Raw genomic sequence first — 19256 nt, forward strand, 5'->3', positions numbered from 1 at the left:
TTCAGTCAAATGAAATTAAATGACCTAAAACAGCTTGTTATGGAAGAATAAACAGTAGGCCTCAGAGGAGAGCAGGCGTGGGCTCAAATCCACCATTTTCAAGCTATGTGACCTCAAATGGTTATATAATAACTCAGAGTCCCCATTCGCTGGCCTATAAAATGAGAGTGCCGCCACCTGGCTCCAGGGGAAAGCTCTTGGCACTCAGCTTGGCACACGGTTGGCTCCCTCTCCCCTTCCATGTGTTTTGGTGGGAGACAAAATGATGATGATAATAATAATAATAATAATAATAATAATAATGTATTGGGTATCCAAAGAGAAAGAATGGATAAACTAAGGCATAAAAGAGACAGGGAAAGGAGAAAGTCAATACTGAAACTGTAAAACTTCTAAATTTTACTTAGGGCTCTTTATGGATTTAAGGGGGGAAAGACATTCATGAATATCTCATCTCACACTCTGGCTCTAGCAGCTCCAACAGTGGCTTGTCAGGAGCTCCTATCGGGAGAGAATTTAGATGGCATCCGGCACTACCTCCTAACTGTCTCCTACAGCAGGCAAAACCATGTCCCCTAAGCATCTACTTACACATCTCCAATCGCAAATACCGTACCCCACAAATCAGAGGCCAGGGGAGCTGCCACACATCCTAAAGTGACCAGGGCGGTCCCCCACATCAACATATTATCCAGCCTAACAGGTCAACAGTGCCAAGGTTGAGAAACCTTGCTTTAAGTAAATAGAAGAGCGATGCCTACAAATGATTTTATTTTTGTATTTATAACAGGTATTCAAAAGACTATCACAATTTAGAATGTTTAATGTAATAAAATTCTATTTTGATCCAATTCTATTATACTGAAATACATATTTATATGTGAACAAAATGAACACTTACTTGTGCGTGTTCTCCACTCCTATTATGATCATGATACAGTAGGAAATTCCACTTTGTACAAGAAAATGTAAGGCATACCTAGAAAAAAATGAGAGCATTGTTAGAAGACGGATACTCATTCACAAACACCAACTTAAAACAATTTAGGCTAAAAAGTGTGTGTCACATGGAACATTCCCAGTTAAAAAAAAAATAAGGACTCAAAACTCCAAAGCCTAAAATCCTGTGAACACCCTAGAGAGGGAGACCCATATTGCAAGCCCCAGAAGAGCTGGAAAAAATAAAACCAAAACCCATAAAGCTCAGTCAGTGCCCTCGCATTCCACGTCTCCTAGCTGCACGCGAGCATCACGGGGCTATGTGGCTCCAGGATGCCAGCCTTTTTCATAACTCAAGGCGCAGCGATGAAAAGCATAATAAGTCTGGATTTCAGAGTAGTCCTGACAGGACAGCAGCTATTTGTTTCCCCGAACTAACTTCCCCCATTATCATCTTTGTACTTTGTCTAACAAAAGTAATAAACATTAGAATTCACTAAAAAGCACGTACACCCAAATCTATTCATTCTGAAAACATGATGGCTCATGTCAAATAAGCTTCCTTATACAAATCTAGTCAACTTAATTGGCAGTAATCTACAGAACACTCTGGCTGAGATGGCAGTACTTTCTAATGTGCTACTGTAGAAATCCACCATTAAATTAGAGCACTAATTTATCCATCCACTTTACAAAATTCAGGCAAAACACAATTAGGAGCTCTGGTTTTAAAATCAATCCAGACCATCCCTGGTTTATGCATATTTCTTTTCTCTTAGATGGCATGAATAATTTATGAAAAAAATTTCAAATCATTGTACACAATTTTAAAGTATTAATAAGAATCTTCACCTATGATTAAAATTACTTTTTAAGCTAATCATTTTGAAAAAGTTACCTACATTTTTTAACAAATTTTTCCATAGAAATAAATACTACAAATAAGAAGCAGGTTCCAAGGCAGACCCATGGAAGAAACTTATTTTACCCATTACACCAAGTATGTCTGTGAGTCAGTCAGTCTACTTGTTTGTTTCTCCCTCTGCTTAACACACACACACACACACACACACACACACACACACACACACACACACACACACAAATTGGCCCGGAGTACTACTATCACCAGAGGGCCATAAGGAAGCAGAAGAACACCTATGAGGATAAACTGAAATAGAAGGCAGCTAAAAAAAAAAACATGATTAAAACATACTTTCTTTTGTTATTTCATTGTTTACTTTTTCATAAAACACATACTTTTAAAATTAATTATCCACCTCCTCTGTATTGCCAGCATTAATAATTCACTAACAGACTTAATGTGAAAATGGTGAAGAGGACTACAAGATACTTTTAAGGGCTGTACTAATTGCGCGTAGAACTCATTAAAGACATTTGTCTTAAAGAAAAAAAAAGAAATTTTTTTTGAGACCTCTTGGGGAAATATTTTTCCTGTTCTAAGTAAATTTCCCTGGAACATGAGGAATATAGGACAACTGGAGAAGCTACGAGCTTCATTTCTCAAACAGAGTCACAGTTCTTACATCCCCTTAAGAAGCGCGATGACCTGGCATCACGGTTTGGCAGCATCTTTCGGGGTGCCAGCCTCCTGTTGTACCAGCTTTTGTTACTGTGATGTTTATCCACACAGAGTGGGTCTGTCTTCACCTCTCTTTCATTGACCTCCACGACAAGTGTCAAGTTGCTTTTCTACTCCTTTATGGCACTGGTTATTTTCTTTATAATTTCCCACATGCAGCCATTCTACTTGCCCTCATTAGTAAAATGAGCATAATAAATACATAGCAGCCACTTAATATTTTTCAGGACTAAGAGACAATACATGAAGTGTTGCCTGGCTTATCTGGCACACTATAAGCACTTAACTATTAAGTATTATTAGTAAAGTAAAAATTCAAGATAGACGGTTTCTTAAAAGTCTATTATAATCCAACCCTCATCATTTTAGAGTTGAGGAAACTAAAAGGTCATATACGTATTTAGCACCCTGACATTAAAACTAAAGCTGTTTCTTTCTGGGCAATTTATCCATTGGCTGATTCTTCGAGGGGTGAGGTGGCGTGGAACCCCATGAACTGCATAGCGTAATCTTTCCAGGTGCCTAAGAACTTTGAAAACAACACAGTCCTTTATCCCAAAACTTTAGCTTGTTTTCAGATATCACATTTTACTTATTTTGAACTTCAAATCACACTAAAGACAAGTATAAATTTTACTTTTAGTTAAAAAAGAGCACATTTTGTTTGTTTGTTTGTTTGTTTGTTTGTTTTTTACAGGACTTTATTGGGGAACAGTGTGTACTTCCAGGACTTCTTTCCAAGTCAAGTTGTTGTCCTTTCAGTCTTAGTTGTGGAGGGTGCCATTCAGCTTCAAGTTGTTGTCCTTTCAGTCTTAGTTGTGGAGGGCGCAGCTCAGCTCAGGTCCAGTTGCCATTGCTAGTTGCAGGGGGCACAGCCCACCATCCCTTGTGGGACTCAAGGAATCGAGCCGGCAACATTATGGTTGAGAGCCCACTGGCCCATGTGGGAATCGAACCAGCAGCCTTCAGAGTTAGGAGCACAGAGCTCCAACTGCCTGAGCCATCGGGCTGGCCCAAGAGCACGTTTTTAAAAGGTTGAGAAACACCTCTAATTGCTCAATTCATCTTTACTTAATGTCGACTTTCTGAAAAGGCACCATAGTGGATGCTAGGAAGAAAGAGTTGATGGGAACAGCCTCTGTCCTCAGAGAGCTTCCAGTATAGAAAGACACACAACTAAACAGACTGCTTTTATACCGTGTGATGAACATAAGAAAAGATGTTGGGTAAACATAAAGTTTCCGCTCTGGACCACCAACTGGAGGAGGGTAATGACAAGTGGTAATAATCACGGCTTTGACCGCGACTAACTTGTGCTCACGATGAGCTGCTATTGCGCTAAGTAAGCTTCTTTCTGTAGCATCACGTCTTTCAGTCCTCACAGTAACCATGGGTTCCACTTTACAGATGAGGAAAGTGAAGCTAAGAGGAGTTGGGTCACATGTCCGAAGTTACACCGCCACCTGGCCAAGGCACCCAGAGTGGACTCAGGCCTGTCTGTCTTCAGAGTCTAAGCTCCACGCCATTATCTTGCACTGTTATCACAGAGAGTTAAATAAAGAATTTAAAGTATAAGCGAATTCCCAGTTAAAAGAAACTTGCAGGTGATTGTTTAAAAAAAGAAAAATGAGGCCCAATAGAAGTAGGTGAAATCATCAATTATATTTACAGAGTACTAACATATGTCTTTCAATTGGGAAGTTGTCAAGATCAATAGAAGATACGAACACCTTTGAGCCTGAATTAAGAGAAGTGCTGAATAAAATGAGAACCAAAAGAACACGCTACTTCCCCAGTCATTCCAATTAGCAAAGTTATCTTACACCTGGTACAGAGGCCTAAACAATGTCTTTTTTCAAAGAAAGGAATGTATATATTTTTTTAAAAAAAAGTTTCAAGAAAAGAACAGAGAACTCCATTTTTTTAAAAAAATCCTGGTTATCACATGTAATTTGAACAACTTAGGGCTACTTGACATTGAGGTCAGTGTCCTCGTGACACTGTTGTACAGCACCTGAGACGGCTTCGCAGCAAGAAAATGCTTCCTCGAGGGAGGAGAAGCACACTCCCCTTTGGCTCCGCATTGTACGGCAGCCAAGGTGCTATCCACATTTCAATCTTCCACTGTTTACAAGACCACAACGTGAATGGTGTCTCTCACCAAGCCTTGTCCAACTCCTCCTTAAAATATGCTATCCAAAAATACACTGAATTCTGAAGTATTTATGAGTGAAATGTATACACTGGGATGTGCGTTAGAATACTCCAGAAAAACAAGTTGGGCAAAGGATAAACTAAGAATGGTGAGATTTCAGTAACTGTTGAAGCTGGGCAATGGGTACATGAGTATCCGTTATGTTATTCTCAGCATTTGAAAAGTTCCATAATAAAAAGTTTAAACACACACACACACACACACACACACACACACACACACACACACTACCCCCATGGCATGAGTTACAAGAAGTTTAAATAGAATCACCTGAGAAACCTAAGAAAACTTTGATGATATAAATTGAAGGCTATCAAGGAAGCAGAAAAAGCACACTTCAGTCTTCCTTCAGAGACCACATTGGAACATCCAGACGACACGCACACCTACCACTAACTAGCAGCACCGATCGGAGGACTAAGCACAGGGCGATATGCTAGAGGCTGAACCAATTACCCAACTGATTTTTCATGTGTTTCTAGGAAACATTTGCAATTACCAGATGCAAACAATAGATTAAGAAATTAAGTATATTCCAACCATCACACGAATCAGAAACAACATCCTAGAACAAACACAGATGTCACCCAAGTCCCCACAACAGAAACTACTAAGTCACAGGCAAGTGGATGCATTACATCCTCTCAGGGCACGTTCATCCTGAACAAAAGCCTGTGGAAACAGCAAACATAGACGTGTAAACTGGATAGCAAATGAGCAAGCAGCATAAGCTCTCACTTAAGAAGGAAAACTCAGAAGAAACCACAAAGAAGCCCTTCCATTGAGAGTCTGCTGCTTCGTCAAGACAGTGTGCTCTTCTGATTTCTTCTGTCACACAACCACAGTCACCTGTAACAAACAGGAAGGTGGTGTTTCTGAATTTAAACCCAGGGGGTAGCCCTGACAATTAAGAAGGGCACTGACAGGAGGAAACACACAGAGGATATGAAGGATCGTCAATAAGAGCTTTTCATCACAGATAATTCTTCCCACAAAAAACAAACAAAAAAAAACCCACCTCTTTTCGCTAATGGTAGAATCTGAAAAAACGGTAATAGAGTTCTATCAATGGGCTTTGCCAGACTCTTAAAAGCCACTTGTACAGAAATAAGAAGCTATTTTAAATAGTTTATTTGTCTTATAAAAAATAGCCTATTTGTCTTGGCATAAATATTTGCAAAATAGGTGAAAAGAAGTACTCATGACAGAACAAAATGTCTTTATTCTTTCTCTGTCCTTCTTCATAAATTATAAACAGTAAATTGCCTTCCAAGCCCAAACTCAAGGGACAGAGCCCGTTCTCCACTCTACTTTTTCTATTAAAAATAAAAACTGTAAAACTTTAAAATATAAGTAAACATAAGAACAAAACCCTACAAAATGTATCTTTCTACACATTCAATTCAGAGCTGTCCAAAGTCTTCATTTAAATTGGATCAAAATACTTACCATCCAAAGCAAAAAAGTGCAAGATAAAGGCCCAAAAGGGTAGCAACGACATGTCTTATAAAAGAGCTAGTTTTGCTTGAATGTAGATAAGTTCGAAACCAAATGGCTGCTAGCAAGGCAAAGAGTTGGCACACTACAAAGTTGACCTGCAAAGAAAAATTAAAATTTCATATTAGCAACATAGACTTGAATTTTTCATTTGATGTCACATTTAAATTCTCGGGACAAAAACACTATATAAAATTAAGATCTTCCAATATACAAAAGAAACAAAAAACAAAAATCAGGGGCCTTCCCAGGGATGACAGCCTCAAGTTCAAAGTGATGGGCAGGTACACACTGTCTGTACTACACTTGGCAATGACAGGTGGCGCCCAGTGTGGTGAAAAGGCCTACAGGGGCACCTGGAAGAATCTGGAGACACAGGGGTCAGACATAGAAATGGAAAGCACAGGTGGGTACCCTGTGGTTTGAGGGAAAGAGAAACTTGGTTAATGATTTAGGCTTCCCCGTAACTGGTCAACCACATGTCTCAGCTCTGCGGGACCTCACAGACTGTCTCAGAAGGAGAGCGGGTGAATGATAACAGAGAAAGGAGCCTTCGGGAAGCCACAAGGGGAAGCGTTTACTCCCACGTCCACCAGTGTCAATTTTATATTCCTCACACGTCGCTCAGAACTACATCGCTCTCGCTCTTTCCTGTCCCTCAACATTTCTTTTGTCCTAGAAAAATGATAAAGCAAAAGGCTATGAATAAGACTCATGATATTCAAAGACTTGAGAAAGATCTCCATTTCTCTCGTGTAAAGTATCCTCATAAAAATGTTAAGGAAAATATGTCTTAAAAATCTACAAAAACGAAAAAAATCATTTGACATTAGGAACTTGCAGAAAACACATAACAACAAAAAATGTTCCTGGTTCAGGCCCCTCAGTTATGAACAAATCACACGATTTACACGCAGGTGCTGCCACAGCGCCTTAGAGACATCTCTGCCTAAAGACAGAACTGTGCGTGTTTTCTTGCATCACAAGGGGAAAAAGAGTGAATAATTACTGTACATTATCTAAGAGCCCACATTCTTGCAAACAGACTCAGTATGAGCACAATGTCTTTCTTACAAGTTCTAAGCACTTTCTCCGCCCTCTAGGGTTCTAACTGAAGTTTTTCAATTAAACAGAAAGTAAGTCCATCTGAAAGATGACTATTCTTGATACTAATAACCATTACATCTACAAGGCTCCTTACAGTTTAAAAACTTTCAAATATCTCTTAATGCAACAGAAGTTTATATGGCATCTTGTTGGCAAAGCATGGGATATCGAAAAATTCCTAGGTCCAAGTGTCAGCTGGATGAGTTTAGAGTCTGATGAGAAAAGCAAACATGTACACAAGGAATGTGTCTCTTTATGGGTTACATAGAAAGTGCTTTAAGAACGTCACAAAGGAAAAAAAGCATGAAGGGATGAATGTCACAAAGTAGGTGACATAAGAGTTTCCAATCATAGCTGATCTCCACAACCACCTGAGGAGTCAGTCTCTCTGTCTCTCTGTCTCTCTCTCTGTCTCTCTCTCTCTGTCTCTCTGTCTCTCTCAATCTCTCCTCATATTTGTCTAACATAAAACAAAACACGTAATTGTTGTAGAATCATTCTAGGACCCTGACATACACTTTCCTATCTTTGTAAACATCCATTTCAACATCATCATCTCACATTTAAAAAAAAGAGATTATGCCTCACTCCGAGACACTGAATTAAAATTTTGAGGGTAGGCCCCAAAGCACCTTTTTTAAAAACACACACACACACACAGGTTCCTATAATACTCAAAGTGTGAGAACCATTGTGTTGAAAAATATGGGAGAGGGCATTTTAAGCAGTGGGGGGAAAAAGACGTGAAGGAAGCACTAGGGCATGAAAGTGCAAATGAGCACAGTGTGGGCAGGGAATTGTGGGAGACGCGGTCAGAATGGGGTGGGGGGGCGGCTCACAAAGTGAAGGGCTTAGACTGCCATGCTGAGGAGTGATGAAAAAACACTAACGATTTTCAAACTAAGAAAGTGATGTGATCCATCCTCTGCTTCTGCGAAGGAAGAACAGAATTAGGAGTGTGTAGCTACAGGTGAGGAAGCTGCTGTGGGAATCTCCTTGAGGAAGGAGGGCCTGGATGCAGGGAGGACAGAGGAGAGGCAATTCAAAGCCACTCCGGCCGGGTCAGCAGACGAGGGGATAAGAGGAAGGGAAAGGCAGCAAGTCGTTAATGGATGGTGACATGACTCAGGACAGGGCAGTCGAGGAGGGGGAGAGCAGGTTTCAGTGGGAGAGAGAACTGTCCCTCAAGTCTGCTCAGTCTGAGCATATGCTCAGTCCCAGGGGACAAGAAGGCCCACTGGAAATGGCCAGAAGACAAGTCTGGACCCAGCAGGGCAGATGAGAATCTGGAAGTCATGGACATGGCTGAAGGAGATTTAGAACGACAAGAGGACCAGGGCATAACCATCCAGACCTACAATGGTCACATCTGGGCCCAGTGAACAGCAGCAAGCAGAACAAGAAGACTAGTGGGAGGGGTGAGGGGAGGCTCCGGAGGCCCTGGTCACTGTCAGAGGTCATAGGGCATGAAGTCCAAACAAGCCACCTAATTGGGCAACTTTACTGGTGACCTTAGTGAGAGGAGCTACAGTTCAATGTCCAGAGCATAAAGCCCCATTTTTCAGATGGTGAAACTGAGTCTTGGTATTTAGGTGACCTGTCTAAATCATACAGCTTAATAATCCACGCATTATCCACTACTGGCCAGGACAACTGTGCAGGAGATACAAAGATGCACGGCATGTGGTCCCACCCTGAAGGAACAAAAGGCGTGAGTCATAGGCACAGAACCGGAAAACAATTTAAGTGCAAAGGCACAGACCTGGGAGAACCAGAGGAGGATCATCCAAGTCCCCTGGCCTGGAAAAGCGTCCCGAAGGCGCACCTGCTATTCGGGCCTTGTAACTGGGTTATGAAGGATAAGGGTTTAGTGAGACAGTGGCGGGAACTCGAAGAGTAGGGAGCAGTGTGATTCGTATCAAGGAAACAATCTGAAGGTGGGGGAAAGGTGAAGTGGAATAAGAGGTTCAAATCTCCAGGTATAAAACAAACAAGTCATGGGGATGTAATGCACAGCATGGGGAATACAGTCAATAATACTGTGATAGCAGGTGCGGTGTCAGCTGGTTGCTGGGCTTGTCATGGTGATCACTTCTGTAGGTATGTAAATGTTGAACAACTATGGTGTATCCCTGAAACTAAAATAACATGTATGTTAGCTACATTTTTAATAAAAATATTTTTAAAAAAGAAAACAATCTGTAGGATATCCAGATGCAGAAGTCCATACTACTTGTTAACACACACAGACACACACAGACACACACACACACAAGACTACATACACACCCAGATGTTCAAATAACTGTTCTAAAAGGTCTCAAAGATAAAACTTTCCCAATGTGAAACCATATCTTAGTCATTTTTTCACTGGTGGAGTAGGGTTGGGGAAGCAAATGAATACTGGAGAGGAAGAGATAGCAGGAAAGAACTGACACAGCTACAATGTATGGCTATCCATCATGTGCTGAGTAAAAGGGAGGCATTTTTCATTATCTACCCTAAATACAGACATTTTTTAAAGTGATACATGCTTGTTTTCCAACTTCCAAACAAAAAATTGAGCACGGGAATTTAAGATCATAATTATCACATCTCCCTCCACTGAATTAGTATTGCTAGTTTCATCTCAGTAAATTTCATGCAATGGCAACCAAGTCTTAAAGGATATTAGCATTTTCAAACATGATTAGCCCACTGCCACAGAAAAACAACTCTTTCAAGCATAAAGTAAGTTAAACTCCACTACTGTTGGCACCAACGTTGATAAGGTAATACCAAACTGCTTTAATTGAAGAACTATGGTCTCCCCATAAATAGTGGAAATGAATTTGAATAAAAAATTTGGCACCACTCCTTAAAAATATATGTATTTAGGGGTAGATAATAAATGTCCACTGTGCAAAATAAGAAGGTAGGTGTATACAATGAAAAATGTCTCCCTCTTACCACTATCCTCTACCCTGAAGGACAACCAGTTACCGGCTATCGTTCCACAGGTATTCCCAAGAGGATGTGTATTACATCGTGGCATGTCTCTTGGGACTATCTCCTACCTCCTGAATGATATAGCAACTGCCTATCCTAATTCCGCATGAATGAAACACACTGGGTGCTGCCAGCCAAGAGCCCTGCGAGACCAGGACAGACCCGTACCTTAGATACAACATTCTTTCCTCTTCCTTCCCAGGCAACAGCACAGAGAACCACAAGGTGAGAGCCCTGGCATCCCATAACCTCCCACTCCACGCTACATTCAATGTGGTTCAAAACAGCCCAACTCCCAGGATCTATTAACTGACAGATCCTGAAGTGTATTCTCAGGTCATCCACAGAAACCAAAGAGCAGTAAGCGCTTCCAAATGCACTGAAACAGAAGCAGAAAGCAGTGATTTAATCAAGACCCCACAGAGATTAAAAGTAGGTTATCTTCTACCTGCCAGTTTAATGAGAGCTTACTTATCTCATTTAATTTTGGTCTTGACCATTTATGTAAAAGTTCCTATGATCTAAGAAGGAATCTATTTACCTGTGGAATTAAAAGGTGCTAGATTAATTGCATCCACAACTGTTAAATTATGAAGTTCAAGTAAAGACAATTTACTGAAATACATTCCATCCAGATAAGACAAATAAATAAACACACCATGCACACATCCCAAAATTTCACACACAGAGCACAGGCCAAACGGTTGAACTGTTTCCCATCCCAACACTTGTCAAACTTACTGGTAAATGACTAACAAGCAGCTCATCCCTAAACAGAATGGGGGATAAGTATAAGAGCAAGGAACTATAGCCCCTTTTATTAAGAGGGTTTAGAACTCGAGTGTGTGCTCGCATGCACGTGTGTGTGTGTGTGTGTGTGTGTGTGTCTGTATGCGCCTCAATGTTTGTCTCTTGGGTGGTTACAAATAATACCAGGAAATCAGAGGACTTGCTGATGGAAAAAGTAAGAGGGGTCTAAATTCACGATGACTGGATCAACAAATCCTAGTATAGCCATTCAATCGGACGTTACTTAGCAATAAAAAGGAATGAACTGTTGTGATACGCAACATAGATGAATCTCAAAACAATTATATTGAAAGAATTCAGAAAAAAGAAGAGTACCTCCTGTACAATTCTATGTATGTAAATTTCTACAAAATGCAAGCTAATCTATAATATAATGACAAAAAGCAGATCACCGGTCACCTGGAGATGCAGGGCAGGAAAAGGCAAGAGGAAGGTACTGATAAGGGGCACAGGGCACTGGGGTGACGGTTATGTGCATTGTCTTTATTGCAGTGATAGTTTTATGAATGGATACATATGTCAAAACATCCAATTTTACACGTTAAATATGTACAGTTTACTGTGTCGATTATACTTCAATAAAGTTGTTTAAAATTTTTAAGTAAAAATAAACTCACATTGACCATCATTTGGGTTTAACTGAAAACCCTGCAATTGATTGAGACACCTTTACTTTTGGAAGGATGTTTCATTTCAGTTATATATCATGCTTTGTGGACAAGCAACTGACAAGCAATTATGAAATGAATACAGATGTGGAACACTTACATGTCTGCATTTCCTCCCACCCCATTCATCACCTTCATGGGTTAAAAAGCTAGAAGCATTTTAGTGAAAATTCGTATCACTTCAAGTTTCTCGCAGAGAGTCTCTGGGACTCAATAAACACAGATCATCCAGCCCAACTTCCTGAGTTTAAAGAAGTAAACTGAAGATCCCATTCTCTCCCCGGGAATTCATCTCTACGTGGCTGAGACCTAACTTGGTAATTTTAGTCTTCACCTCTCCACTGAACTTCAGACTCATTTATTCAACTGCCACTGACCCTCCCCACCTGAATGTCTCGTAAGTATCTGAAAGTTACTGTGGTCCCGAAGACACTTCTGATCCCCCTCCCCACCAATTTTCCCCCGAAATTCCTCCATCTCAGTAAATGCACAATCATAAATTCAGCTGCTCAAACCAAAACCCAGCAATCGACCTTTGACTACTACTTATATTTCCTTCCACACCGAATCCATTCCTAAATCCTTTCAGTTCTGTCTCCAAATTCTACCTGCCATGCATGCCCTATTCTCCATCTCCAATGCTGCCATCACTTCTTGCCTGGACAACCACACCTCTCTTGCTACAAGTCAGACACCACACTGCAGGCAGTCATGTGACCACATCCATCCCTAGCTTTAAAATATGCCAGTAGACTGCCCGTCACAATTAAAATAAAACCTTACCTTCTTACTATGTCCACAAAAACCAGACCCCACGTTAGCCTCATCTACCAGTACCTCTCACTGATGACCTTTCCACCATTCTGATCTTCTCCATCACATCACACTCATTTCCACCTCAAGGCCAAAGCCCCCTCACCTCCTTACTTGGGATGCACAAAACGCAGATACTTCACCATTCACAACTCAAACATCACATCTTCAAAAGCTTCACAGACCTTACAAAAAGGAAAAAGCATCCCCAATCATTTTTGTGAAGTAGCATCCCCAATCATTTTTTACCAAATAGCTCATTTTACTGACTTCACAATATTTATCACTAAAATGATGTTACAAATCTGTTTATTAAATTTGCTAATCAAATTTCTTTTTCATTCATTCATTCATTCATTCATTCGTTCATTCATTCCTGCTATGACTATCAGAAGCATTAGCCAAGTAAGTATGGTGATCCTTTCTGAATTTAATTTGAGAGCATACATATCCAAGGGCCTAGGTGCCATTGGGCAAAAAGAACCCTCACTTAAAAATGTCAATTTCAACTGTCCTATTAATTTTACAAGACTTTATATTATGCAAAAAACTCACTGTTTTCCTGGGCTGTCTTATTATCATCAGATTTCAGTTCAATACAATATCAACTTACAAACATATTGATTTGATTTAGAAATTATATACTTTTCAATAAAGATCATACCAACATAAAAAGTATTAGTTGTCAATCATTAGCTTGGGATCTGCAGCACCTTGTCTTTGGAATACTAGCCACTGAGCGCTCCAAGAATACATTACCTGAATGAGCCAGTTTAAGTAATCTCACTTTTTCTTTCAGAACTTTTAAAGGTTTCAGGCACTGCTACCACCAAAAATTGCAATTGACTGTTCTGTCTCTTGATGTTGCACACTGTAAATTACCCTATAGTAAATCATTACAATAAACACGAGAATGTACATTTCAGGAGAACAAAGATTTTTGTCTATTTTGTTTTCTATATCCCTTGGCACCTACTCCTGGAATGTGACCAGCACTAACAAAATATGTGTTGTTAAATACTTGCAAGCTCACATTTTGTTTTATCTTTCAGATAGATCACCATATTATTCCAAATTTATGTGTAATCTCTTCTTCCTATTGCTGGATGCTATTTTAATATTAAGCATGAGCTGAAAAGTAATTCTTTGATATTAATCCAAGTGTTTGATTTCCAAACCATACAGTGATACGTGGCGTAGACACTCTCACGTACGTATGTACATACGGACGGACGTAAGGTGGACTGAGGAGCAAGACTCCACACGGTCGTGATACACTGACCCCATCACCGAAACCCTGAAGCGGTTTCCGCTCTCAGGCTGGGGAGGAAGTCACAGCTGCAAGGCCACCTGCCATCCCAGCTCATCAAATATTTACACCAACGCCAAGGCGAATGTTCAATAGCCCCACACAGCTGATAATGTCGCCATAATTAAGTAGGCAAAGGTAGCAATTATGAATCATAGAAAAGTAACTCCGTTTTGAGGTGTGTCACTAGTTATTTATTGCTACTGAAAGTTACAGTAATCAAGTTGGTGAATGATCTACTTTAATAAAGCTTATCCCCAAACATTGCTCTTACACTCGCATTTCTAAGTAGAGATGAAACAGGTTTGCTGGGAACTACACAATACACAGTGTGCAGAAATGGGACTGCGTCTCCTATGAATGTCACCCTTCATATCACAGCAGGCCAGCAGTTGTGGCCCTGAACCTAGTTGTCACTACTTAATACACCACGACTACAAATCCTTTCTCTGGCCCTCACCACGTACACTCAGCCATCTGTAATTTCTTTATACCGTATTTCTCGACATGAAAACAAGAATAACCTCCCTATACATTTGTGGATTGTGAAATGTACAAAGAAAAAGAACAGTGAACAAACAGTATTCACATTTCTGATCCTTTCCCTGACACGGTCTGCCTACCTGGCCAGCTGGACCGAGGTGGGTTGGGTTCAGAGTCTCCCAGGGAGCTCCACTTAGATAAGGCCTCTGAATAGTCAAATTCACAGAAACAGAAAGTATAATAGTGGTTTCCAGGGGCTCGGGGAAGAGGGAATAGCGTGTTCAATGGGAATACAGTTCCCATTTCATACGATGAAAAAGTTCTGGAGACTTCTTGCACAACAATGTAAATACGTAACACTATTGAACAATACAATTGAGAATGGTTAAGATGGTGAATTTTATGTTACACGTTATCACAATTTTTTAGTTTTAATTTCTTAAAAAAATTAACAAATTAGCACTTCTTCATCAAAAGATGCTATAAAGAAAACGGATGATCAAGTGATGCACTGGGGGAAGACATTTATAACACATACAATGGATAAAGAATTCAAATCCAAAACATAGAGAGAACCTCTAAAAATCAATAAGAAAAAGACAAACTACCCAATTTTAAAAATAGACAAATGACAAAAAGAAGCATTTCACAGAAGAGGAAATACAAACGGCAAGGAAATATATGAAAACACAATAACCTCACTGTGTAACGAAATATGAAAATTTAAATCAGAAAATATCTTTTTATACCCAAAATTCTGGCCAGAATGTACTGACCTGATAACAGCAGGTGCTGGTGAGGATGTGGAACAAGGGAATTTAATACACAGTTGGTAGGAGTGTATATTGGCACAGTCAGCCTGGAAGAGTTTGGCATTCTTCAGTAAAGTTAAAGATACATTCTCCATGAGCATTAATTCCACCCGTAGGTAGATAACCTTAGAGAAACTCTTGCATACGTGACAAGGATGTGAACAAGAACACTCATTGCAGCATTGTTTATATAGTAAAACACTGGAAACTGTCCAAATGGACAGGTCTTATATAAGACCGGGTATAATATAATACCCAACCCGGTCTTATATAAGACAGGGTCCGAAAGATGCATTAGAGCTGATTGTCCAGCTAGGTCTTATTTTCGGGGAAACACGATAGATTATAACCAATTTCAAATCAGTCTCTTTCAGCTCATCACCTAATACTCTGCTCTAAGTTTACCTTCATGAAGGTTAGTTATACGGGGTGTGGGTTGCATAAGTGTATATGCATTTGTCACAACTAATCACTCTGTACACTTCAGATCTCTGCATTTCACTGTATGAAAATGACACTTCAACAAATGTTTTTAAAAACATGATCGCCAAAATGAGAAATTTGATGATGTAAAAATTACACTTGAACTTGGTGGCTGAAAACAACATTTCTCCTGCTCTTGAATCTGTAATTTGATCACAGTTGGGCAGGGAGGACTCATCCCTGCTCTGCTTGGCATCAACCAAGGACTGAAATTACCTAAAGGCTCACTCAGTCACCTGTCAGACAGTTGATGGTGGCTGCCATTTGAGACCTTAGCTGGGACTGTGGGTTGAAACACCTACATGTGGCCTCTCCATGTGCCCTGGGCTTCTTCACAACAAAGTGGCTGGAGTGAAAATGAATAAAGGAAAACTTCATTCAAAGTGGAGCTGGGAAGCCCTGAAGGAGGAGCTCTGATGCCCATACCACAAGATGCAGCTTACTTTACAAATATGGGCAGGAAGAAGCTTACTTTACTACCCAAGCAGGACAATGGAGGATTTTCTCCTTGCCCAGCAACAGCCCAGCCAATGAGAAACCAACACATTCAGCCAATAAGAAGCCATGGCCACCCTGAACTCTCAATCTCCTCCAATGGACTTTTGCTCATAACTGCTGCTCCCAACTTCCTCCTTTTCCTCTATAAAATAACGCTCGCTTCCTTTGTTTTCTGGACTTGCCTATGGTTCACGATAGTTTGCATGTCCTGCCTGCAATTCCTTTGCTATTCCCAAATAAACTCATTTTTGCTGGTAAAATAACTGGCTATTATTTTTTTAGATTGACTCTGAGAAAGACAGATGGAGACAGTAAAAGAGCCACACATACCAATGAAAGTTGTAGCCTTTTCATGATCTAACCCTAGAAGTCACACAGCATCACTTCCTCTATACTCTGTTAGTTGGAGCAGTCAGAAACCTGTCCAGGCTCAAGAAGAAAGGAAATAAATTCCATCTTTGATAGGGAGTGACAAGTACTGGAAATACTGCTGTGACCATTATTGGAAAATGAAATCTACCACAGCTTGGAATATAAAGTTGAGGGAAGTCTCCAAAACATATGAGTAACAAGAGACTATAAAGAGAGAAGTCATCCAAGATGTCAGTATCTAACAAATAAGAGTTCCAGAAAGAAAACAACTGAAGCAATGCTGAGGATGATACGAACTTCAGATTCAGGGGTGCCTAACAGAGGCCGTCGGCAGGAAACAACTGATGACCTGCCACTGGCTGATACGGTCTTCTTAAATTTTATGAATATATATAGACACTTTTCCATAAAATATCCACTTTTCCTATTAATGAGATATATCCAAAAAAGACTACTACATTTCTTTCAATGTTAATTTTTCCTACTTGGTCTTTATTTTTTAATTAGAAAACACATCCTAATATTAACATTTGTAAGTTATCCATCACTCTGCAGGAGCCTAACTTCTTTACCACTACCTATTAATGATGAGAAAAGAAACACAGTAAAGCCTATATAAAATGAAATATTGAGGGTGTGTGTTATTCTGTTTAGCTAGGTTCCCTGATGAAGCAGAAAAACCATAAATATATATATTTTCCTTTCTTGGTGTTTACTTTCTCGTATCTCCTCCTTGACCTAAAAAAAAAAAAATTAAAGCAGATTCCTTTTTTCTGACTCCAAAACCCACATTCTTTCTACTATGACGTTCTTCTCAAATATCTATTCAATGACTTCTATAAGTCAACACTAGCATTGGAGAATCAAGAGATAATGAATAGTTACTTCCCCCAAGAGCTTACAATCTAGACTTGTAAGTGGGGGGGGGGGAGAAATTATTATAGCCCAGTATAACTGCTATAAGTAATGATATACACACGTTACAATGATAATAATGGTTAATAGTTATTGAGCACTTACCACGTTCCAAGTCTTTCCAGAGAAACTATCATATAAAAAAAAGTCCTTAACACAAGGGGTCCTATTTGTTAGGGGTACCCTCCTGGGCCTCGTGTTTCTTCTGGTGTAATACTCCTGCCCTCCCCTGCCTCCCCCATCAGAGCAGCAACCTCACCAAACCTTCTGGGCTTCCTTTAGACCTGCCAGCCTACAGCCCGCTCCTCTATGTGGGAAGTTGCTGGAGAGACTGTGTTTCTTCTGAGGGAAACCTGCAGATGCCCAGCTCTGCCTGTGTTGGGTAAGTTAAATTATCTCAGGGTAAAACACTTAGGAACTCCATGTGGCAGCACATTTAAGGCATGTGTTCCCATCCAGCTTCTATCAGTAATGCTGGCAATGATCTGACTCTTGTCTCTCTCGCAGCCAGGTCTAGTGAATCTGGCAAGAGAAGGCTATTAAGTACTAGAACCCTAACACTCCAACATTACCACTGTCTCTATTTTACATATGAGGGAACTGAAGCTTCTGCAGCTTAGAAAGATCGAGTGAGTAGTTCTAGGTTTCCTACCGAAAAAACAGCACTATCACCATTTAAAACCACTGCCTCCCAGCAAATGAAAAATAAGCTCCCAAACTGATATGACATGAATCTTAAGTTGAAATTCCAAAAAGGAAATAGAAGTTAATGCTAAAACAGGTCATTTGTTCTATCATTTGCTGTTTTAAGAAATGAACCCTAAAAAATATGCATAATCATCAAGTTCATGGTTCATTAATACAATAGACATATATTGATTGAGCACCTGCTATGTGCCAGGCACTGTTCTAGGAATGAGGCATAAGTCAGTGAAAAAAAACAAGAGTCCTTGCTCTCATGGAGACTGCATTTTAGTGAGAAAAACAGACAATAAACATATGAGTATATAATGTCAAATGTAAAACATAATGTAAGGTTAACATTTTTAAAAATCAGACAGACAAAAAGAGTACAATGACAGGAAATTCCAGTTTGGGATGGGCAGATCAGAGAAGGCCTCCTTTAGAAGGCCTTGAGCAGAAAGCCACGTCAAGCGAGGGAGTGAACCACACAGCTATCCAGGGAGCAGGAATGCCAAGTGCAAAGTCCGTGAGGTGGAAACGTGCCTACAACAGTCAAGGAAGTGTGAGAAGGCTACTGTAGATGAAAGTAAAGAGAAAAAGCTGTAGGAAGTGAAGTTAGAGAGGTTGGCAGGGCCATCGTGACGGTGCTTGGGACTCTATTTAGGTGAGAAGAGGATTCTCCAGAGGGCTCTGAGCCAGGATATGGCAAATAATTTGCACTAAATGTCTACCTTCACTTTCTTTCCAATATATTTCCTAAAGCAATATGGCAGTTTTTTGTTTCTTCTTCACCTACAGTAATCAAGGAAGAGTGGAGGTTTCTCTCTTATTCTCAGAACATAAAGGAGGGCTTGCTAAAAGAAGGACAAAGAACAAACTGCAATGTCTGCTCAATGAACCACGACACCTCATTAGAAGTGGCTTAGGGTGCCCTTTGCACATAAGGCAGGCAGACAGCACCAATGGGGAGTGCCAGTGGCAGACAGGCAGCCTCTAGAATCCCTTACAATGCCATCCAGCCCACAAGCGGTGTAGTCCCTCCTTATGTGAAGTCTACTTC

The 19256-nt window shown here is 40.2% G+C and overlaps 1 protein-coding gene across 7 annotated transcripts in view; it reads right to left on the bottom strand.

Annotated features, from left to right (window-relative positions):
• Nucleotides 1–19256, bottom strand: part of MBOAT2 (membrane bound glycerophospholipid O-acyltransferase 2) — a 175491-nt gene that overhangs the window by 60960 nt on the left and 95275 nt on the right. For 4 of the 7 annotated variants that reach the window (XM_019755958.2, XM_074331662.1, XM_019755959.2 and 1 more), the window contains 2 exons: nucleotides 6207–6352; nucleotides 902–979 (listed from right to left, as the gene is read on the bottom strand). The exons of 1 other annotated variant lie outside the window; for it this stretch is intronic. In XM_019755958.2, coding sequence (XP_019611517.2) covers nucleotides 902–979; nucleotides 6207–6352 — 224 coding nt within the window. The remainder of the gene's footprint in view (nucleotides 1–901; nucleotides 980–6206; nucleotides 6353–19256) is intronic. 2 more of the 7 variants (XM_074331665.1, XM_074331663.1) reach the window with 1 other exon arrangement.

Source organism: Rhinolophus sinicus, linkage group LG05 (assembly GCF_036562045.2).
Source record: "Rhinolophus sinicus isolate RSC01 linkage group LG05, ASM3656204v1, whole genome shotgun sequence".
In the NCBI taxonomy this organism is placed as follows: Eukaryota; Metazoa; Chordata; class Mammalia; order Chiroptera; family Rhinolophidae; genus Rhinolophus; species Rhinolophus sinicus.